We start from the raw sequence: 22,564 nt of genomic DNA on the forward strand, positions 1-22,564 counted from the left end.
CTGGCCTGAAGCTCTGCATTTAAGGTTTCCTTTGGAAGAGGCACCTTGCAGGAAACTCCCCAAATTTGATACCTTGGTGCTGAAATATTAGCTGAGGTTGGTGTTCAATGGAGTGAGCACTGCTCAGAGTGGAAGATGAGAGGATTTGGGACCCACCTTCCATATCCCTCCTTGGGAACCCCACCTCCTTCCTAGTGTGTGGGGTGGTTTGGGAAGTCTGCTGGGATCAGGATTGCTGGTAGCCCTCAGTGGCTGGCTTCCAGTCCTGCCCCCATCCTCTGTTAGTAGTTTGTCACGGTCTCTACTCCCCCAGGGACCCCTCCTTGTTCAGCTGCTCGTTTTTGGCATCTGCCAACCAGGAGGTTGGTGCTCAGGCGCTGACACTGGGCACAGGTGACACACCTGCCTGCACACTGAGCCCTCCCCAGGCTGCCCAAGCCAGTGGTGGCTCATGCTGGAGGTGGGAGCCTGGGAGGAAACACGTTCCCAAACACGTTCCCAAACACGTCATTAGTCCTGCCTGATGCTCTCCTGACACTTCTTTAGGATTTGATACATGCAGGTGCTCACCAAATGGTTGTCAGTCACCACCAGCCAGGTGAGTGCCTCTCAGTGTGGATCCACCCCAGCAATGTCCTGGTTTATGGTGAGATGGAGATGCTGACACTCCTCACGACCCCTGCTAAAGGTGAGGTGCTCTCCATCAGGGGTGTGGAGGCTGTAGGACAGGGCTGTGGCATCTCACTCTCCCCTGAAAGGGTGGTCGGGCACTGGGAGGGACTGTCCAGGGAGGTGGTGGAGTTCCCATCCCTGGAGGAGTCCAGGGAATGACTGGACATGGCTCTGGTCTGTGTGACAAGGTGGGGATCAGTCAGAGGGGGGCCTTGGTGATCTCAGAGGTCTTTTCCAGCCCCAGTGATTCCGAGATTCTGTGACTGGAGCCCCTCACCAAATGGCAGCAGTCACCCTGGCTTTGGGAGCTGCTGAGATAAGCTGGCACAGGGATGATCCTTTCTCCTCCTGCCCTGGGATGGGGATGGCAACCCTGGGGCGATCTTAGCTCTGTGCTGGGCTCCAACCCACCCACCCAGGGCCAGGCAGGACATGGGGGATGAGGCAAGACAGAGGTCACCACCACAAACAGCTCCTGGGAGGAGCTCTGTTTGCAGAGAAACAGCTCCTCTGTGGGTGAGAGCATCCAGATCTGTGGGATCAATCTGTCCACACATCCAGAAACTCAGGGTGGGCTGAGTTTGCCAAGCTAAATTATTCTCCGAGGAAGGGCGGCTGGGATTTCATCTGGGTTTGGTTTCTCGCCCTGCCCTCGGCTGTCCTGGATACAGCATTTCCCCCCGGAGGCAGCTGTGCTCCAGCACAGACCTCTGTGCAGCAATGCCAGGTGGCCAGAAAATGTGCTCCAGCCCGAAATCTGGCTGCCTTTTCCTGCTGGATGAATTATCTGTGAAAACCTCTCACGGCTCGCACAAAACAAGGTAATTATTCAGCAGGCGGGGGATAGGCAGAGCCAGAATATGAAATTATTATCTGTTAGTGATTTACAGAGAACCACAGACGGTGTCAAGGAACAGCAGCTGAATCAAACTTGCTTTGGCAACCTCGTGGCTCCCAAACGCTCCAGGCGAGGCAGAGGGGCTGGTGCAGAGCTCACAGCAGATCCCCTGTGCTGGGAGGAAGGGGCTCCTGGGGTCTCAGCCTCCCCAGGACAGAGCCAGGTGCTCCGTGAAGGGGAAGGATGTGCTTTACATAAAACCCTGAGATTTCAGGATGGCAAAGATCATGATCCAGGGGAGGCTTTTGCCATCTTACACAGTAACCAGAGGTTTTTGGGGCACAAACAGATGTCCCAGAGCAAGATAACCTTTATGATTCCTTCCAACCCAAACCATTCCGCAGCGAATGGGTGCATCTGACAGATTTGAGCAGCCTCCTAAACTCTGAAGGCTGGAAACTGCTTTGCTGCCAGTGCAGCTCTGCTGGAAAATCACCGAGGCAGTGGCTTTCCAAGCGTTTCTTCTCACACTTCTTTCAGTAGCAGCTTTGCAAACTCTCTCCCTCAGCCAAATGCTTCTCCCTTGGCACTGGTGACTGCTCTGGCAGGTTTGTTGTTCACATTCTCAAACCAAACCATTCCTTTTCCTTCAGGTATTTGCCACTCCATACCCCCTCACCCTGACTTGTAGGTTTTAATTGGTAGGGTAAGGGGGAATGGATTCAAACTGAAAAAGGATAGGGTTAGATTTTATGTTAGGAAAAAATCCTTCTCTGTGCGGGTGTGAGGCCCTGGCACAGCTGTGGCTGCCCCTGGACCCCTGGCAGTGCTGGACAGGGCTTGGAGCAGCCTGGGGCAGTGGGAGGTGTCCCTGCCATGGCAGGGGTGGCACTGGAGGGGCTTTGAGGTCCTCCCAACCCAAACCATCTCAGGATTCCACGATTTACTGTAACAGAGCGCAGCGGCGCTGCCCTTCTCCCCAAAATCCGAGCATCCCCAGCCCTCCACCTCCTCATCCCACAGACCCTTCCCTGGAGCACAGCGAGGAGGGGTCTGTTCCCTTGGCCCTGCCAAGCTCTGCCTCCTGCTCCCCACCACGGACACTTCCCAATCACAGCCCAGCATCCCGCACAGCGCAACCCATGTCATGAAATTAAGTATTTCTCCTACACACAGCACATTTGCCCGGTGATTAAAACGAGTCCCCGAGGTAGCCAAGCACAGCAGAATTCCGGTTCATTATGCACACCCACGCAGCCAAGCTAAAAGCCCAAGACACTCCCCCAGCCCTTCCTGGGAAAGCCTGAGCAGCTCGGATTGCAGCACCAGCCAGGACTGGGAATACTCTGTCATCTGGTGTAGGAAAAAAGGTAAGGATAGAAGTTTCCCAAAGATTTCAAGGTATCCCTTAAGGTCTGAGAATGAGGGAAGGGTGTAGGAGCACAGGAATGTCGAGCAAATGGAGCAGATCACACAACTGTGAATAGCTGCTGCCTTTTGCTCATTCTGTCTTGATTTTAGGATGAACTTTTAACACCAAAATGTCTTAATTTCCCCCATTGCTCAAAGCACCTGTTCTGTGTCACATCGTACAAAATGACGAAAAAAAGAGAACAATAATTGCACATGTGCAGCGTATGATCTGTCCTTGCTGCAGCAGCTTGAGTCCAACCTCATTCCCGAAATGAAACGGGGCCAAATCTTTTCCGTGTCCCTGCTGGAGCTGCTCCCAAGCAGCACAGGGAGCACAGGGAGCTGCAGTTTGCTCCGACCCACCCGTGAAATCCGCCCTGGCTGTGCCTGGGACCTGTGCAGGAGCAGCTGCAGCTGCTGCAGTCAGAGCAGAGGGGAAGCACGTTCACATGGAGGTTTTCCTTTCCCTGCAGACACAACCTCCTGCCTCATTCCCTCTTCCTCCCATTCTCTTCCTCTCAGGCCTCCAGGCACAATATTCCCACTGCCCCTGTCCTGCTGGTGTCTCCAGCCCTCCCTCGAGCAGCGGCTCTGCCACTTCTCCCCTCCATTCTCAAGGTGGAAACACTTTCTCCTCCTCCTCCTCCCCAAATTCCTCTGCTCTCTTCCTTCCTTCCTTCCTTCCCCCAGTCCGACCCTTCCCCACGCACCTCCAGAGACCTTCCCTGCCTGCAGCAGCTCTAATCCCAGCCCGGCCCATTCCCCTGCCCATGTCCAGCCCTGTCCAGTTCCCTTTCCCTGCACATGTCCAGCCCATGTCCATCCCTGTCCAGTTCCCCAGCCATGTCCAGCTCTGTCCAGCTCCCATTCCCCGCCCATGTCCAGCTCTGTCCAGCCCTGTCCAGTTCCCATTCCCCTGCCCATGTCCGGCCCTGTCCAGTTCCCTTTCCCTGCCCATGTCCAGCCCTGTCCAGCCTTGCCCAGTTCCCCTGCCCGTGTCCAGCCCTGTCCAGTTCCCGTTCCCTGCCCATGTCCAGCCCTGTCCAGTTCCCCGCCCATGTCCAGCCCATGTCCAGCCCTGTCCAGTTCCCTGTCCAGCCCCGCCCATGTCCGGCCCTGTCCAGTTCCCGTTCCCCGCCCATGTCCAGCTCTGTCCAGCCCTGTCCAGCCCTGTCCAGTTCCCTGTCCAGCCCCGCCCATGTCCGGCCCTGTCCAGTTCCCGTTCCCCGCCCATGTCCGGCCCTGTCCAGCTCTGTCCAGCCCTGTCCATTTCCCGTTCCCCGCCCATGTCCAGCTCTGTCCAGCCCTGTCCAGCCCTGTTCAGTTCCCTGTCCAGCCCCGCCCATGTCCAGCTCTGTCCAGCCCTGTCCAGTTCCCTGTCCAGCCCCGCCCATGTCCAGCCCTGTCCATCCCTGTCCAGTTCCCTGTCCAGCCCCGCCCATGTCCGGCCCTGTCCAGCTCTGTCCAGTTCCCTGTCCAGCTCTGTCCAGCCCTGTCCAATTCCCGTTCCCCGCCCATGCCCAGTTCTGTCCAGCCCCGCCCATGTCCGGCCCTGTCCAGCCCTGTCCAGTTCCCCGCCCATGTCCATCTCTGTCCAGTTCCCTGTCCAGTTCCCTGTCCAGCCCCGCCCATGTCCAGTTCTGTCCAGCCCATGTCCAGCTCTGTCCAGCCCCGCCCATGTCCGGCCCTGTCCAGCCCCGCCCATGTCCGGCCCTGTCCAGCCCCGCCCATGTCCAGTTCTGTCCAGCCCCGCCCATGTCCGGCCCTGTCCAGCCCCGCCCAGTTCCTTTTCCCACGCCCCGCCCCTTTCTCATCACGAGATCTCGCGCGATGTCCCCCCGCGCGTCGCGTCACGCGGGACCGAGCGGTGACGTCACCGCGCCCCCCGTGACGTTGCGCTTCCGCGGCGCGGCGCCGCGCCCCCGTGAGTGACGGCGCAGCGACCAATGAAACGCGGCCGCGGCGTGACTGATGCGTCGCGCGGCCAATGGGCGGCGGCGGGGGCGGTGCCGCGCGGGCCGGCGGGGCGGGCGGGCCGCGCCTGTCAGCGGGGCGGCGGGATGGCGGCGCTGTACGCCTGCACCAAGTGCCACCAGCGCTTCCCCTTCGAGGCGCTCAGCCAGGGCCAGCAGCTCTGCAAGGTCCAGGAGAGGGCTGGGGGCGGGCTGCGGGGGGCTTGGCCCCTCACAGGGGAAGGCCTGTGAGGGAGCTTGTGGGGCTAATCTGGGAGGAGGCCGATGGGGGAGGAGTCTGAAAGGGGCTGTGAGATAAATGGGGGGTGATCTGTGAGGGGATTTGGGAGAGGACTCAGGGGTAAAGGGCCTCCTGGAGCATTGTTTTTGAGGGAGGGCAAGCAAGGGAGTGTTTTTTAAGGGGTCTGGGGGCTCTTAGAGGGTCTGAGGATAACTGGGGAGCTGTTTGTGGGGAGATCCTGGGAGTGTTTATGGCCTTGAGGTGTCTGTTTGGGCTGTGGGGGTGCGCAGTGGGAGGGTGGGGATGAGGGCCGGGAGCCGTGGGGAGGTTTGAGGCGCTGGGGCCAAAGCCTGGGGCTGTGAGGGGAATGTGCTGAAGGGCTGTGTAGGGGAGCTGTGTGTTTAGGGGACCTGAGGGCACTGGAGGCAGTTCGGAGGTGCTGGGGGTGTTTGGAGGCTGTAGGAGTGGAATTCGTGGGGTTGTTGTGGGGGATAGAGGGGAGGTGGGAGCTGTTCCTGAGCAAAGGTCTGGGAGGATCTGGGGACGTCGAGGTCTGGTGGTGCCTTGGAAAGAGTCAGGTGGGATTTGGAGACGGTGTGAAGGGGTGGGGAAGAACAAGATCAAATAGGGGATGAAATCAGGAACCTGAGGCAGGACCTGGAGTAACCTGGGGTCACTGAGGCTGGGACAGAGGTGAACTCAGGGGAATCTGGGGAAGCTGGGGTGAGAGGAGAGCGCAGCCAGATGTACAGGAAACTGGTGAATACCTGAGGCAGAGCTGAGTGTTCCTGCCCTGGGAGCCAGGGCCGCCCCGTGACCCTGCTCCGTGGGTGTGGGGCACAGATGAGCCCTGCTGGTGCTCTCAGCTCATGCCTGGCTCACCTGTGACACATGCCATTCCCATCTCCCTTCCTCTCCTCTCAGCATGACTGTGCAGGGAGGAAGTGTTTGCAAGTGTGGAGATGTGGTGGGAGTGGAGGGCAGCAGGAGATCTGGGATTTAGGGAGCAGCACTGCACCTCATGGAACACTTGTGTTGTTGCAGGAGTGCCGGATTGCTCATCCCATTGTTAAATGCACTTACTGCAGGACTGAATTCCAGCAGGAAAGGTAAATGCTTGCTGAACTGGGGAGATCCAGGTTCTGTGTAGAACTATCACACCCTGGGAACTGGAATGCTTCCACACCTTCACTGACTGAGCTTTACCTGTAGATTGTTGTAGTGGAAGACTTGGGGGGACATTTGGCCACCTCCAAGGTCTGCTGGGCGAGCTGGAGTGTCTGTAGTGCACTTGGATTACACCTCTTGTTTGGGGTATTTTTTCAGTCAGAGCTCAGCTGCATCTTCCAGGCAATGATCTGGGTGCATCTTCCCACGAGTTTTCCTCTTACCTTATGTCTGGTACTAATTTTCTGCTGCGTGTCCTTTAGCTGGGCTCTTGTCTTTTTGCATTTTGACAAGTTGTGTAGGTGTCAGAGGGAGGATTGGTGAGCCCAGAGCTGTGTGTGGCCGTTGTGTGAGGTGTTCCTTCCTGTGTTTGTTGGACAAATACACCTGTGGCCTCTCCTGTCACCTCCCTGATGCTGAATCACTCATGCTGCCAATTAGTCAGTGATCAAGTTCTGTGTTTGTATGGACAAAAACCTGGCGTCATCTGGGGATGCCCTGGTTAAAAGATGCCTCCTGGTAATGCCACTTTTTGGCCATTTATCCTCAGCCAGATGGGGACAGGAAGAGCACTTTGGTATCTGAGTCCCTGGAGGAGCTGAATCCAGCCTCATCACCAGAGACACAGCCGGGGGGAGGCTGGGATCCGAACCAGGCATCCTAAACACAGAGGTTTCATTTTCTGTTGGAATGTGTTAACAGAATGATCTGTCCTTCTCAACAGCAAAACCAACACGATATGCAAGAAGTGTGCTCAGAACGTGAAGCTCTATGGCACAGTAAGTGCACAGGCTCAGCCTCTCTTCCTTTCATCCCTCTTGTCTTTATCCTGCTGAAATACCAGAGCAGTTTACAGACTGGCTCAGCTATAAGAGCATGACTGATCAATAATGTGGGTCACTCAAGTGTGAATCTTTGACTTTTTCTCTTCTTTTAGCACAAAAATTAACTTTACATCGTAGAAACAAGACTGTGCTTACACAGACTGAGATTGCTGCAGGAAGCAGTGATAAATCTTTATTTCCTGCTTGTCTGAAATCTGAAGTAGAGATTTTGATTGGTTCTGTTTTGGCATTAGACATTTTTCTAAAGATTTCACAGCACTTGGTCTGAGTGTCATGCCTAAATAGACTTAGCTGGAGACCAGGGATCCAAATGGAGTTTTGTCTCCTGGATCAGCATTGCACTCTGCATAGAATAAGGAAATAAATAAAGGTTTGAAATGCTGGGGAGAATGGGAATGAGCAGTGTGGTATTGTACACTGTAGGCTGTAACAGTTGCTCTTATTTTTTAAAGCCAAAACCCTGCCAGTACTGCAACATCATAGCAGCGTTTATTGGAAACAAATGCCAGCGCTGCACCAACTCAGAGAAGAAGTATGGCCCTCCTCACTCGTGTGAGCAGTGCAAGCAGCAGTGTGCGTTCGACCGCAAGGATGACAGGAAGAAGGTCAGTATTGGGGTAAAAGAAGGCTGAAAAGGTAAAAGGGCTGATCACATGATCCTCTGTCCATTTTCTTTAATCCTCTGCAGTATTTCTGACAGGACAAGGCTTCCCCCCGCCAGAGGGCAGGGACCGATGGGATCTTGGGAAGAAATTCTTCCCTGTGAGGGTGGGCAGGCCCTGGCACAGAGTGCCCACAGCAGCTGTGGCTGCCCCAGCCCTGGCAGTGTCCAAGGCCAGGCTGGACGGGGCTTGGAGCAGCCTGGGACAGTGGAGGTGTCCCTGCCATGGCAGGGGTGGGGTGGGATGAGCTTTAAGGTCCCTTCCCACCCAAACCATTCCATGATCCACGTTTCTTGGTTATTAAGTGTTTTTCTAGAGCTGAGCTTTGCTCTGGTTTAGAGCTGTTTAATCTTTGAACCCCTACGTGCCTCTGCCAGATCTTCTAGAAGGATCTCTTGAATCTGGCAGAGGAGCAGAGACCTCTGAATGAAGTGTGAGGTGCTGTCTGGGAGAGGGGTGGGGAATGGTATTTGTTCTATAGCCTGAGGAGCTACAGGTGTCACACCTCCACCAGGAAACCCCTTCCCTGCTTCTGTACACCCTGAGTGCTCTGTAGGAGGCACTGTTAACACCTATTGTGTGGAACCTGTGCGCGGATAATCTCGGATAACCGGTGCCCTGCTGAGCCTCCTGGAGCGACACCCTTGCTGTTTCCGTCTGCAGTGACTGCCTGTCCATTCACAGGGTTCTTTTTGGGTCCCTGCTTGTTCATGTGTGACCCTAAGCTTGAAAGTGGTTCTTGTCTTTCCTGTACTTGCTTGGTGAGCAGGAAGAAAGACCAAAACTTGTTTCTGTCTCCCGTGCCAGGTGGATGGGAAGCTGCTGTGCTGGTTGTGCACGCTGTCCTACAAGCGAGTCCTGCAGAAGACCAAAGAGCAGTGCAAACACCTGAGCAGCTCTTCCCGGGCCAGCCTGCAGGAGAAGGAGCAGTTCAGTCGGCTCAGCACTGGCAGCCACTATAACAGGTGACCTGGGGAGGGGTTTGGGCAGGGTCTGAGGTCAGCAGGATCTGGCTGAGTCACACTTTGCTTTTTTGCAAACCTCACTGTGCTGGTCCAGCCTTAATGCTTTTAGTGATCCAGCTTACTGAACTTGTACACTATGAAAGCAAAGTTGCATTTGTAAAATGTAATGATGAAAATGCAGATTTTAAGCAGGAGTTCTTCACCTACATGCTGCTCTGACTCATTGTTTTCTATTTATTTTTAGTCTCCAGCTACTCTTCAAGGAATGATTTTTTTATCATTGTAGCACTGGGAAATACTGTTTTAACAGGATCAAAGTGGGTGGGAATATTTATCTGCCTCTCTGTCTTAGTCTGAAAGTCATTCAGGTTCTGACATACAATTTCCTCCTTTTTCTAGCCAGAAAACCTTATCCACGTCTTCCATTCAGAACGAAATCCCAAAGAAGAAAGCCAAGTTTGATGCCATATCTGCCAATGGTGACAGGTGAGCCTGTTACATGGGGAAATTGTGGGTGGGTGGTTTTGTTTGCTGAGTTTATATAAGACAGAGTTGTGCGTGAATATCAGGAAACTCTTATGCTAGAGCAGGGGCCTTGGGCTTTGAGACCTCGAGGAGCTGCCCTAGAACCTGGCAGAGCCAGTGCCACCTGGAATCTAGATACAGATTTGAAGAGGAAAAGAATACTGAGCACCTGTACCTGCTTGGATGGAGCAGGATAGAGGTGATGGTTGGCTGAACTCCCCAACAGTCAGGAAAACTGCAGCCAGACCAACTTCCTTGTCCCTCCTGCAGTCACAGGGAGAGAAGGGCTGGTGAGGTCTGCAGGTTTTGTGCTTTAAGATGTGTCACACTGATCTGCAGGGAGAGCCTCAGAGGACAGGAGAAGATTCAGACCCACTTCCCATGTCCCCTCAAGCCTTTTGGGGAGAGACAAGCAATCAGACAGCTTTGCTTGAAAGGTGGTGGACTCCCCATCCTGGAGGTGTTCCAGGCCAGGTTGGATGGGTCATGCAGCAACTTTGTCTAGTGGAAGGTGTCCTTTCCCATGGCAGGGGGATGGAACAAGATGCTCTTTAAGATTCACTCCAGCCCAAACCATTCCATGGTTTTCTGATTCTAGGGAAGCATCCGACCCCATTCTGCTGTCACACTTGATGCTGGATCATGTTGATGCCAGCTGCCTGTACAGCGGAATGGGGGTCACTAGCAGAAACAGGAGATTGAGGTGGATTTGTGTTTTTATGATCTTGTACATGCATATTTTCATTCCTGCCTTTCCTCTCTGATTCTCAGCGTTCCTTCCTCTCCCGAGATGCTTTGCCCCCTTATCCAGAGGGCCCCGTCCACGTTGGCGCAGTGGGCTGCTTCCCAACAGACTCTCGGGGCCCACCATTGTCCTGTTGCTCAAGGCATTGACATCCTGAAGTGAGATCACCTATTGTTTTCTCCCCTCCCTCCCTGGGACCTGCCTCATACACGGGAACTCTCCCTCTCAGTGGATCTCTTTCTGAACAGCAGGGATTTGGGAGCATGGACCAGAGCATAGTTAGTGCCGAAGGGTTTGTTAAAGCCACTGGTAATTCATCAATCACTGCCTGCCTTCAACATCTCTGAGATCACAGATCTCTCCTGTAGATCCTGTTGATACCTTGTCACTGTAAAATACTCCCATGGGAAATGCCCCATCCCTGGGAGTGTTCATGGCCAGGCTGGATGGGGCTTGGGGCAGCCTCATCTGGTGGAAGGTGACCCTGCCCATGGCAGGGGGCAGAACAAGAGGAGCTTTAAAGTCCCTTCCAACCCAAACCATTCTGGGATTCTATGATTCTCTGAAATAGAACTTTAATAATTTTACAGGGCAGTGGCTCCCATGGAGTGGTCTGAAAGACATTTTATCATCTGAACAGCATTTTCAGTTAAAAGCTGGAACAATTTAAGGATTAATTGTTACTTAGGAGCCGTGGCTGAGTGCAGAGGGGTAAGAATTGAGTTGCCTGCCTTCAGTGCTGGTGGAACCAGAGGAGAGAATGGAAACAGGGCCCTGGTGGAACTGGTGCAGCCTGTCCGGGTGCAGAGCTTTCCCTCTGGAGAGGTGGCTGCTCTGGGCTGTAGGACAGCACCAGCTGTTTTTATCTCCTCATTAAATCCTGGGCTGAGATCGCACAACTCATTGTAACAACCCTGCTGGCTTGAAAATACCCAAAAAGCAGAATGTCCTGTGCTCTGGGTTGGTCAGCTATTTGTTTGGAAAACAAGAGCATGTACTGAAGGAAACAAGGGCCTGCCTTTTGCTCTCATGTCAGATATTGTCAGTCTGGCTCCTGTCAAGGCTGTAGGCCTTGCCACAGGCTTTTTCTGATGAGTTCCAGTAACAAACCAAGTGCAAATTTAGCAACTAGAGAGCTTCAGCAACGTGCAGCAGAAAAGGCAAGCTGCAGCTGCCTTAAATAGACAAATGGCTGCATGTCTTGAGTGGAATAGAAATGGGGGGTCCTTAAGTGTAGGTTTGCAAGGTAGGTTTGCTGAGGGTTTTTTCATGAGGTGAACCCTCAAATCCCTCCCCTTTTACACAACTATCAGAGTGTCCTTCCCAGAGTCACCTTGGTGTCTGGGGCACAGCCTGAGCATGCAGTTAAGGTCTGCTGCAGCACAAGGGTGTTTGCAGGAGCAGAGTCTGGAGTAAAGTGACACAGCCAGCACCTCCTCCCTGCTGAGATCAGCCCCAGCTTCCTGTACCCTGGCTCCTGGCTCCAGCCAAACCTCTGGTGTCGTCTCAGCTGGGCAGAGTTTGGGCATGTTTGAGCTCAGCAGACCTTGGCAGCACCTTCAGCCAGCTTATCTGAAATTACTGCTGCTTCTTGGATGTGGTAGAAATTCCTGTACTGTGTTGTACTGAATTCCCTCTGTGTTTTTGTTCACGTATTTCAGTGGTTGTTGCTGACAGTGGCTATGATATGTGCACAGGGTGATCTCCAGCAGTCATTTAAAGGGTGGTGCTGGATGGTTTGTTCTGGGTGAGTTCTGGGAGGAGCAAACAGCTCTGTTGCTGCTGCACTGGGAGCAGTTTTCTCTCCCAGTGACTCGCAGCACATCTTGCAGCAGACCTGCCTTATTAATCCTTCTGTGCTGCCAGTGCCCCTTGGTCTTGTGGTGCCCAGCATGCCAGCTTCACCTCCAGCCCCTGGAGCTGTGCTGGTCCTGGCTGGGGCAGTGTCGGTGTCCCCATGCTCTTGTGCCAGTGCTGGCCAAGTGTCGTTCTGCTGCAGACTGCAGATGAGCACACTGCGGTCCCTTCTCCTGTCACTGCAGACAAGGTGCTAAACTGTGCTTGTAGCACCAGGCAGTGACAGCACTGCTGGCAGGGGGAGGGCAGCGGTGCCTCAGGATGCTCAGCAGCGAAGTTCATTTTGTGAAAAGATTCTTATTTGCATAGGAAAGTCCTGGCACAGTTTAAAGCTCTGTGATTTGGGCTGTACTGCTCTGAGCAGAGGATGTTTTCATACAATCCCAGAGTGGTTTGGGTTGGAAGGGGCCCTAAAGCCCATCTCATTCTGCCCCTCTGCCATGGGCAGGAACATCTTCCACTATCCCAGGCTGCTCCAAGCCCTGTCCAGCCTGGCCTTGGACACTTCCAGGGATGGGACAGCCACAGCTTCTCTGGGCACCTGTGCCAGGGCTGCCCACCCTCACAGGGAAGAATTCCTTCCGAATATCCCATCCAGCCCTGCCCTCTGGCAGTTTGAAGCCATTCCACCTTGTCCTGGCGCTTCAGGCTCTTGTCCCAAGTCCTTCTCCAGCTCTCCAGGAGCCTCTTTAGGCCCTGGAATGGGCTCTGAGGTTTCCCCAGATCTTTCACTTCTCCAGGCTGAACACCTTCAGCTCTCCCAGCCTGGGTTCAGAGCAGAGGGGTTCCAGCTCTTGGAACATCTCTGTGGCCCCATCTGGGCTCATTCCAGCAGCTCCACATCCTCCTGATGCTGGTGGCCCCGAGCTGGAGGCAGCTCTGCAGGTGTTTTTTGTCTAAAGTGAAATGTGTAAGCTGGTTTAGTGCCTGATCTGTGCCTCTTCATGCCAGCCTGACTTGAATAGCAAAATCTTTAAGCTTGGCATTTGCTTTGCCTAATTTCTGCCATTTAACAGGTGTGGAGTTTAAGGCAGTCAATTTGGTTTCTGTTCCAGTCAATAGAGAGAGGCAGGTGCCTTGGGAACAGCTCCATTTTTGTCCTCTGTCTCTGCTGAAAACAGCAGGAGCTCATCATTTCCCTTTAATTAGCAGTGTGCATTTTAGGCTGTTCAAACATGGAGAGCTCATGTCCCCCTGACCTATCTCAAGGGGCTGGGTCTTGAGTTTATTTAGTTTATTTGTAGAAGAAATGGCTTTTTTTTGGTTTTTTTTTTTTTGGATGGTTGTTTTAATTCTTGATCTTGTTTGTTAAAGGAAAGGACTGACTTGTGTTTGGCAGTTTTCCTTCGAATTTTGGAGTCTCAGGCTGCTTTTCTAACATGAGGTTAAAGAGAGAAACCTTTCATTACCATCTTGTCAGTCTTTCCAAAAATACAAAAGAAGAGGAAAGAAATATCTGCTTCTTTATTTAGCACCTTAACACATTTGAAGGGGCGTTTTGCAGCAACTGGACAGGAAATACCTGTCTGGTATTTTATACCCCTCCAGCAGGAGGTCTCAGGTTCCCCACCGGTGGATGCAGAGCCCCAGGGACAGGCACTCTGTGCCAGGCTGTGACCATCCTGTCCCTTCCTTGTCCCCACGGGGTGGCAGGGCTGGCTCTCCCCTCTCTGCCTTCGCAGTGTGCTGGGCAGCAGCAGCTGCCAGGCAGGGAATTTTTCCTGCTGGAGCTGCTCAGGGGAATGTGGAGTCTCCTGGCACTCTTTATCAGCCCAGGGCACGGCAGGAGGGAAGCCTGCCTGGGCAAAGGAATGGTGTATCAAGGGGCTGTTTTCAGCCAGAGGGAATCAGTAGGAAGCCTTTCTTTTCTCTGTGGAGGCTGTTGGGTTTGTTTTGTTGTTGTTGTTTTGTTTTTCCTTCTTTCTCTCCTCCCCAGCATATTTGCACTGAGTGGGCAATTAAAGCTGCTGTTAATAAAGTGCTTGCACACAGGAAGGCGCTGGAGCACCCACCATCATCTTTCACAGCCTCCACTTGGGAAAACTATTGGGAAAGATTTAAAATGGAGCTGTTCTGTGCTAGTGTGTGGGTGTGAACATCTCTGCCTAGCACGGAGCTGGATCCAGAGTGCCCAGAGAGCTGCCACATCTCAGGCTGGACTCTGCTGTCAGCATGTTTTAGCCATGCAGGGCTCTTCTGCTGCGGGCTGTCTCCTGCAGGCCCTCAGTTCTGTTTTCCTCTGGCAGGTTCTCTCTCCCAGTGCCTCAGGGCCATCCTCTGACTCTCAGATCTGGGAAGCTGCCTCTGCTTAGTTTCTCTCTGTAGGTCCCCAGCACAGCGGGGAGCAAGCCTTCTCCCCTGCCACATCCTTACTAATGAGTGCTGTCCAAGCAGACTGTAGTGCTTTTAATTAGAAAATGGATCATTTCCAGGTGCTAGAGGAGATCCCCGTGTGAAGTGAGCAGCACGTACTCACTGCCTTAGGGTGCAGGCTGGGGCCTGGAAGCTCAGAGGTGGAAACATCCTTGAAAGAGGCAGAATTTTGGGTTGAGGCCATGCCTTCCCCACTCTGCTGCAACTCCCAGCTTTAGAGATGACATTTGACCTACTCTGGAGGCTTTTTTTAAGAAAGTCAGGCTTTGGGTGACCCTGACAGTTTATTTATCTGGTAACAACCAGACTTGAAGTCATCCTGTAGGTGAAGCTCAGTTGTCTTACTACTGATCAGTTTTTGTACAGCAGTTTCAGGAGTGTGCTGTTCACTTATCACAAGGAGATAAAAATCAGCTTTAGGGATGGAACAGAAAGCAGGGAAAAATCAGCTGGGCTCCCTGGGCCTTGTGGCTGCAGCTTGTTGTATCTTCTGATCTGGCAGTTCCTGTAGCACAGGGCTGCATGTGCCTGCCTGGGGCACTGCACTGTGGGGAGGTTTGTGATTTACCAGTGCAGCAGTGACTCAGGCACAGATAGCTCTGCTGATGGTTGCTTAGAGTACCTGGTGGTGTACAGGTGATGTGTTGGAGAGTTTTTCCTGCTCTGAAATAATGAAGCTTCTCCCTAAATCGCTTTATCGTGGCAGAACCATATTACAAGGTCCAGTATATTTTTTACCCCTTTTCCTTGTTCAGGACAATGTAGCTGTTTCCCTTTGCTCTGTTTGTTGAACTTGGAGGTTATTTATTTCTCTTTCATGTTCCCTCCTTGCCAGAATATTTGTTTACATTCAGTGGGAAGTTTTGCAGTGCATCCAAGGACTGCTTGTGAGCAGAGATTTCCAAAGGGATACATAAAGTTTAATTATCTCTCTGATTGCTGCCTTCTACTCTTTGGTTTGAAAAAGGATCATGAATGATCATGAAATTATTCCATTCTCCTTTGAGTGCATCTGTGGGAGTATCCCTGCCTCAGTGGAGAGGAGGGATTTGATGAGAGCCTCTCCCTGTTCTTTGCTGCAGTTTTTCTCCAGACCTCGCCCTGGACTCCCCTGGCACTGATCACTTTGTCATCATTGCCCAGCTGAAGGAGGAAGTGGCTACTTTAAAAAAGATGCTTCACCAGAAGGATCAGATGATTTTGGAGAAGGAGAAGAAGGTACAGTCCTTGGCTTGCTTCCCCCCAGCCGGCTGACTGGGGGGCTGGTATGTTCTCACAGTTCACATTCTGACACAGCCTGGTTTTTTATCCTGGAGTTAACATGCCTGGCTGTTTCCAGGCTGCCTCCCTTCCAGAGCCAAGGAGGCTCTCTGGACCCACCCAGAGGATTACATTTCATAAAGGGTCATTTCCTGACCGCTTGGAGACCTCTGTGTGTGGGCAAGGCTGGGAATGAACATGCTGCTGCTTGGAGAAATGCAGTGCTGGCCCTTGCTGTTGCTCTGTGCTCTCAGTGACACAGTTCTGCTCTCACTGCAGTCCCCCAGCACTGCCAGCTTGTCTGTGACCTCAGCCAGTCTCACACACCTTCTGTAGAGGCACTTTCCGTGGCAGGGGGCTCTGTGGGGAGGGCAGATGTTGCTTGCAGCTCACCTGCTCCTTCCTGGTTTCTGCACAGATCACAGAGCTGAAAGCTGACCTGCAGTATCAAGAGTCACAGATGAGGGCAAAGATGAACCAGATGGAGAAGACACACAAGGAGGTCATGGAGCAGTTACAGGTGACAGCAGTTTTTGTTGACTTTGCTGAGCTGTGTTGTAACCAGGAGTGACCGAGGACATTCCTGAGCTGTGTCCAGGAGGGACTGAGGACACTCCTGATCAGAACACCCCATGAGCTCGTGCACACAGATCTGCTAATGCTGCTCAGCCCTGTCCTGCAGCCTCTGTGCTGCCAGGCAAGCCCCTCCTCAGCTCTGCATTGCATCCCAGCCACCACTTACACCTACCTTGCTGCTCCCCACTCAGGTTCACACTTACTGTGCTGTAAAGTGATGTGTTGTGTCCCTTATGGACTAGACAGGAACCATCAAACTCATTTTATTTATTGCCAAAATCAGGTTTGAACCTGTTTCTCCAGTCTGCAGAGCCTTTGTCAGCTCCCTGAACCTCTAAATCACCTCCCTGTGATTTGTGTGAGCAGTAACCAGAGAGAACAAAGGAACAATTGGCAGTTTTTTTAGCCCTGTATCTCTAGTCCAAATAAAGAAGTCCCTGAGCTGATGGAAGCAGGGAGGGCAGGATTCTTGTCATGGCTGTGGAAACACAGCAGACTATCAGCATGAATAGCTTGAGCCACCGAAGGGATGAGGTCAAAGGGGAAGAAATCAGGCACAGAAATGAACTTTGCACCCTTTAATTACTCTGGGTATATAAAGATCTAAAGCCCCAGCAATGAGAGGTGGGAGGGGATGAGACAAAAGGCTTCTGTTGCCCCTGAGGAAACAGCCCCTCCTCCATCTACAGCCGCTCTGGGGAAGTATCCAGGGGAAGGCAGGTGTGGGGCCTCCAGCTGCTGTCAGAGTGCTGGTGCCTGTGGGAATCCCTTCACAGGGCACGTCCTTCTGTCCCCTTTGCCACCTGTGTGTGGGATGTCAGCAGCTTCTGCACGGGGATCCCAAGAGCTAATGATGATCCATGCCACTAAATACCCATTTTCCCTGTTTCCAGGCCAAGAACAGAGAACTCCTGAAGCAAGCAGCTGCCTTGTCAAAAGGCAAAAAGCCTGAGAAGTCAGGAGCAATAACCTCCCCTTAAAGCCTCCCCCCAGCCTGGGAGCTTTGGCCAGCATTAGCCGAGGAGCCTGGGAGCCCTGCTGGATCGCTGGGAGCCCAAAGCTCTGTGTTGTCACTGTCCCACTGCTGGGGACTCCCTGGGATTCCTGGTGCGTGTTACCTTCCGACAGCATGCCTGAGTGTGGCCGGTGTGATCCGTGGGGACAGGTCCCCAAATCCCCCCTGAAGTACTGTTTTCTGGAAGAAACCTTTTCCTAACCAGTTGCTACCACTGCCAGCCCTTTCCATGAGCAAATAGGAACCTGCTGCATTAGTGGCTCCTTGCTGGTTCGCAGCCTGCTGCTGTGAGGGAATTGCCATGGCCAGTTGTTCTGCAGATCAGTGGGAGCTGCATGTGGTGGGAGCTGGATCTTTTTTCCTTGAACTGTTCCTTCTTCAAAAAAGAGCTGAGAACTCACCAGCCCAACAGATGTTCCTGGAAGGTTGTGCCACTGCTGAAAACAGTCGATCCAGCTTTTTGAAGATGCTTCCAAAATGGGGGCCATGTATTTATCTTGGAAGATTTTTGTGTTTTGTTTTGTTTTTTTCTTCTTTTCTCTGTCAACTTGGCAAACCAAACTGCCTGGTTTTGTGTTTCCTTGTTTTTCTGATCAGAGCTTTTGGGTTGGGAGCCAAAGTGGAATGATACAGCCCCCAACCCACCCAGAATTCCCCCTCCCAGTGCCCTGGTTACACGGTGACCTCTGGGATTCTGATGATTTCTGCAGCTTGGTGCGATCAAGTGTCTCTTCCTCCATTTCTTTACACAGAGAGAGTTCAAGGCTCGGATATTCCCTCTCTTCCCCCTTTCCCTGCCCCTTCCAGATGCAGGGGCCAGGCTGGCTCCAGGAAAGCACTTACTCAGGCAGCGACCCGAGCCAGGGAGTGTTTTTGGGGCACTCCAGGGAGTGTTTTTGGGGCACTCCAGGGATTTTTCTCACTGCTGATTCCAAACCAGCAGGATCAAAGGGCTATGAGAGTTCCCTGTACCAGGGATGTGCTGCCCCGAAACAGCCACTGACCCTTACAGCCAGACCAGCCGGGGTGGGTCCCCCCAGGCACCTCTTTTGGGGTGATGGTGGTGGACAAAAAGCACTTGGAGGGGGAGCACCACTCAGCTGCAGGCTGGCAGGAGCTCCTCAACATCCCGAACTCCAGACAGGGAGTGGAGAAACATCTCAGGGCTTGGAGACCCCCGAGCAGGGGCTGAAGGTAGGTAAGAGAACTCATGCTTTTGCTGCAGGGCGGCTGCTCCATCAGGGCTTTGATGAAGCTTTTAACTAGAGCTTGTGATTACTTTTTTTCATCCTTTTGTTTCTTATTTGTTACTAAAGTTGATTTTACTCAAAGGCACTTTCTTGGGATGATGTTGGCTTCTGGCATGGAAGGAGCACGTTTCATTGAACACTGCCATGTGTTTGTTTTTGGTTTTTCTAAGAGAATTTTGATGTGAAAACAAGCAAAACCAGAAATTGTTACACTTTGCCTGAGTGTGACAGCTGGAAAAACTCACCCAATTTTATACTTTTAGAAAATGAAGTGCATTGGTGGGAGTTTTTTAACTGTGGGCTTTGCTTTTTTTTCCTTCCCTCAACATGCAGAAATAAAAAGAGGGAGAAAGGCCCTGTAAATACTGTTCAGTTGGGTTTTTAATCGTGATAAATTGCTCCTGCCGTCGCGTAGCTGATTTGTAGCACCAACATCGTTTCTTTGTATGTTTGTAATAATGAGATTTTCAAGGGACGCTTTGATTTGTACAAATGACACCTGTAAAAGTGGTTTAAAAAAATCCTCATCTGTGGCTGATACTTTGTTTGCTTTGAAAAGGGAAAAAACCCAAACCAACCAAAGTACTTCTCCCTGCCTGGAGCTGATTTATCTCCTGCTCTAGGGTTGGGAGTTAGGGGAAGGAGACAGTGTTTTCCCATTGTTTGCTCTGCTCCTACTTTTTTTTCCTATCTTTAAATCCTCCCATCAAGGCTGTTGCTAGGATCCTGGTTACTTGGTTACATCCAGCTTCCAGGACCCATCCGGCTGTATCTGAGGAGATTTATTCCTGATCTCAGCAAGGGGATGTGACTGGCACAGACAGAGACCCACTCCTTTGGCATGGAGGTTTTCCCTTTTCCCATGAGATTTCCACTGAAGAAAATTCAGCTGCCCCTCATCTTTTTGCAAGGAAACCTCCAGAGGTCTGAGAGTCTAACGGGGTTTTAGCTTTGACCCTTTTCTTTATTCATATCCCCCTGGAGCACATGGGGATAGCAGCTCCCTCCTGCAGCTGCTCCCAGAGCAGTGGGGATCACTGACCAGTACAAACCAGTACACAGCCCAGTTTCTGATGTTTATGTTGCTGAAGCCACGTCCATCTGCCTGCAGAGCAGAAATCCTGACGGAGTTCTGGCAGCTCCTGTGGGCCAGGATCACCTTGGGAGTCACCTTCCCTGCACGCCTCTGAACAGTGCAGCTGCAGGGGAAATGAGAGCAAACAGCCTCAAGGTGTGCCAGGGAAGGCTTAGATTGGATATCAGGGACAATTTTTCCATGGAAAGGGCTGTCCAACCCTGGCACAGACTGCCCAGGGAAGCTGTGGAGTCCTGGAGGAATTTGAAGGCCGTGTGGATGTTACATTTGGGGACAAGGGTTAGGTGGTGGTCCCCAGTGCTGGGGGAACACTTGGACTGGATGCTCTTCGAGATCTTTTGCATCCTGAATGATTCCATGGTTCTGATTCCCTTCTCCACCCCTTCTTCCAGCCCACAAATCCCTAATGCTGCAGGTTTTCCCCCTGGAGTGTGTTGTGGAGTGACCAGCCCCAGTGACAGTCCAGCTCCTGACCTTCGAGTGGAGCATATAAGGGAAGGAAATGCTGAAACAATATTCCATGTTTTACCTGCCCCAGGTGTCCCTCAGAGTGTCCCTGTGTGATCTCTGCTGCCCAAAACTACCAGCTGGTGAAAAAGGCAGGAATTGTCCCCAGCCAACCTCCCTCTAAGGTAACACACCTTGAGCAATTGGCCTTCCCTTGCTGTTCAGCTTTCCTGGAGCACCAGACTTGTCCAGTCAGCAGGATGGTGACCATGGTACTGTCAGTCCCAAAATAATTACCTACTGTTGCTTGTTTTTAAATCCCTGGAGAGATTTAAAGCCATGTGGATGTGGCACTTGGGGACAGGGATTAGTGACGGCCTTGGCAGTGCTGGGGTAAGAGTTAAACTTGATGATCTGAGAGGGCTTTTCCAAAGTGAACAATTCCCTGATTCTGTGGGATGCTGAAGCTGTTTGCAGAGCCCAGCATGGCCTGCTCTGGCTCCCAGCATGGGTGGCTGGATGTTCCCTGTACCAGGCTGCTGTGGGAGGAGGGACACGCTGCTGGCAGCCCCAGCCAGCTGCTGTGAGCAGGAGCTTTGGGAGCCAGCTGGAAAAGTGCTGAGGCTGCAGGTAACCCAGTGCGTGCTGGGTGGGCTGGTGAAGGGTGAGGAGCAGATGGGGATCCTGTGCTGCTCCAAAACCTGGAGCTCTGTGCCCACCCGGCTGTGCTGGGCCCCTCCTGCCCCTGCTCGCCATGCAGGAGCTGTTTGTGGGACACTTGTCCTGCTGGCACAGCCCTTCATGTCTTCTGATGGGATATTTTTATATTAAATATTTGGCAGCATCTCTGCCCCATCTCTTCAGCTGGATCATTGCCTGATGCACACCCACAGCCCTGTCCCTGTAATATCCAGAGCTTTTTAGGGAGCAGAAAGGGCAGAAGAGGCAGCCCACCCCCCTCAGTCCCCCCCTTTGCTTGCTCTGTGTTGTTGCCTTTACTGATGCAAAGGCAGAGATGTGTTTTCCCCGCCAGGCTGATGTGTTCAGCCAGAGCAAACACAGAGCTCGTGGCCTCAGGTGGAACTGTGGAGTCATCATGGAATGGTTTGGGTTGGAAGGAACCGTAAAGCTCATCTTGTTCCACCCCCTTCCATGGGCAGGCACACCTTCCACTCGCTGAGATTGCTCCAAGCCCCATCCAGCCTGGCCTAGGAGCAGCAGCACCTCTGCTTGTTCCCCGTGTCCTGCAGCCCTGGGCTGAGACAGTGCCGGGGGAGCAGGACGGGGGTGACAGAGGCTGAAACGGCCCCCCGACCCCGGGGCAGTGAGGGGCCACCTTCCCTTGGACCAGAGGGAGTGAAGCCCCTGAATTGTGCCTCTGAAAAATGGAAATACAGAAGTGGAAACCTTGAGGTAGCCAGAGCCACCCAGACCCCACAGCCTCGGCCCAGAGCTGTGTTTGCAAAACACCCTAAAAATAGCCCAGGAAGGGGACAAGGCCAAGGAGCAATGACAGGGACATCTGACACGGGCTGTGTCTCCCTCCCAGCAGAGGCTGGGGCTGTGGGCTGTGCTGCTGCTGGCTGTTCCCCGTGGGCCGTGCTGCAGTGCCAGGGAGCCCTGACGTTCCCTCTGCTGGCAGGAGCCACAGGAGGCTGTTGCCAGGCAAATCCTGACTTGTTTGTGCAGCAGCTCCTGTTTGCTGGACTTTGCTGTGTGGGGCTGTCAGATTGGTACCAGTGCTGTGTCTGGGGCAGCCTGTGGTTGTGGGGGTGGGTTTTTTCCTTTCTTCCCACTTTTTTTTTTCTTTTTCTTCATTATTTTAATTTTTTGCTTTTTTTTTCCCCGCCTGTCCCTTTGGAGAAATACCAAACCCAGTAAAGGAGTCAGAGAATCCCAGACCGTTTTGGTTGGAAGGGATCCCAAAGCCCATTCTGTCCCGCTGCATGGGCAGGGACACCTTCCACTGTCCCAGTTTGCTCCAAGCCCTGTCCAGCCTGGCCTTGGACACTCCCTGTCCAGGGACAAACTGGGCAAACTCTGCCAGGGCCTCTGCACCGCCACAGGAAAGAATTTCTTCTCAATATCCCACCTATCCCTGCCCTCTGGCAGTTTGAAGCCATTCCCTCTTGTCCTGGCACTCCAGGCCCTTGTCCCAAGTCCTCCAGCTCTCTTGGAGCCCCTTTAGGCACTGGAATGGGCTCTAAGTTTCCCCAGAGCGTTCTCCAGGCTGAACACCTTCAGCTCTCCCCGTCTGTCTCCAGTGCAGAGGGCCTCCAGCCCTCTTTGGAGCATCTTGGCCTCCTCTGGGCTCACTCCAGCAGTTCCATGTGCTCCTGCTGTTGGTGTCCCGGAGCTGAGCGGAGCAGGGGTAGTTTCCCTCGGCTTTTTCCTGCCTTTGGCCCCGGACAGGTCCGCAGCACTCCGGCCGTCCAAGGGTCGGGAGCGCGGCCGGCGCGGGGTAGACCTGGTGTCCGTGCTCGGCAGCGCGGCCACGCCCCCGCGCCGCCATTGGTCCGATTGTTGCCGGGCGATCCCGCCCGCGAGCTCCCATTGGCCGAGGCGGCGCGGGGGGCGGGCCCCGGCGTGCGCTATGTAAGCGTGGCGGGCGCGGGCCGGGGGTCGCTGCGGAGCGCGGGGGCGGCGGGGACGAGCGGGGCTGTCC

At 53.2% G+C, this 22,564-nt stretch overlaps 1 protein-coding gene across 1 annotated transcript; it reads left to right on the forward strand.

The window, feature by feature from the left end:
* Positions 1 to 4,942: 4,942 nt before the first annotated feature.
* On the forward strand, positions 4,943 to 18,883 carry FAM76A (family with sequence similarity 76 member A). The gene is made up of 9 exons (XM_033080580.1): positions 4,943 to 5,064; positions 6,161 to 6,225; positions 7,008 to 7,062; positions 7,581 to 7,733; positions 8,598 to 8,755; positions 9,155 to 9,241; positions 15,338 to 15,473; positions 15,934 to 16,035; positions 16,985 to 18,883. Exons 1-9 carry the CDS (start codon positions 4,984 to 4,986, stop codon positions 17,069 to 17,071), a joined length of 924 nt encoding a protein of 307 aa, XP_032936471.1. The 5' UTR covers positions 4,943 to 4,983; the 3' UTR covers positions 17,072 to 18,883.
* The last annotated feature ends 3,681 nt before the right edge of the window (positions 18,884 to 22,564 follow it).

The sequence above is a fragment of the Catharus ustulatus genome, chromosome 26, assembly GCF_009819885.2.
Source record: "Catharus ustulatus isolate bCatUst1 chromosome 26, bCatUst1.pri.v2, whole genome shotgun sequence".
Lineage (NCBI taxonomy): Eukaryota > Metazoa > Chordata > Aves > Passeriformes > Turdidae > Catharus > Catharus ustulatus.

Bases quoted from the DNA above. Each gene is read 5' to 3' on its own strand.
- FAM76A (XM_033080580.1), top strand. From the start codon at position 4,984: ATGGCGGCGCTGTACGCCTGCACCAAGTGCCACCAGCGCTTCCCCTTC. The intron at 9,242-15,337 runs GTGAGCCTGTTA...TCTTTGCTGCAG, and splicing joins ATATCTGCCAATGGTGACAG to TTTTTCTCCAGACCTCGCCC. The intron at 15,474-15,933 runs GTACAGTCCTTG...GTTTCTGCACAG, and splicing joins TTTTGGAGAAGGAGAAGAAG to ATCACAGAGCTGAAAGCTGA.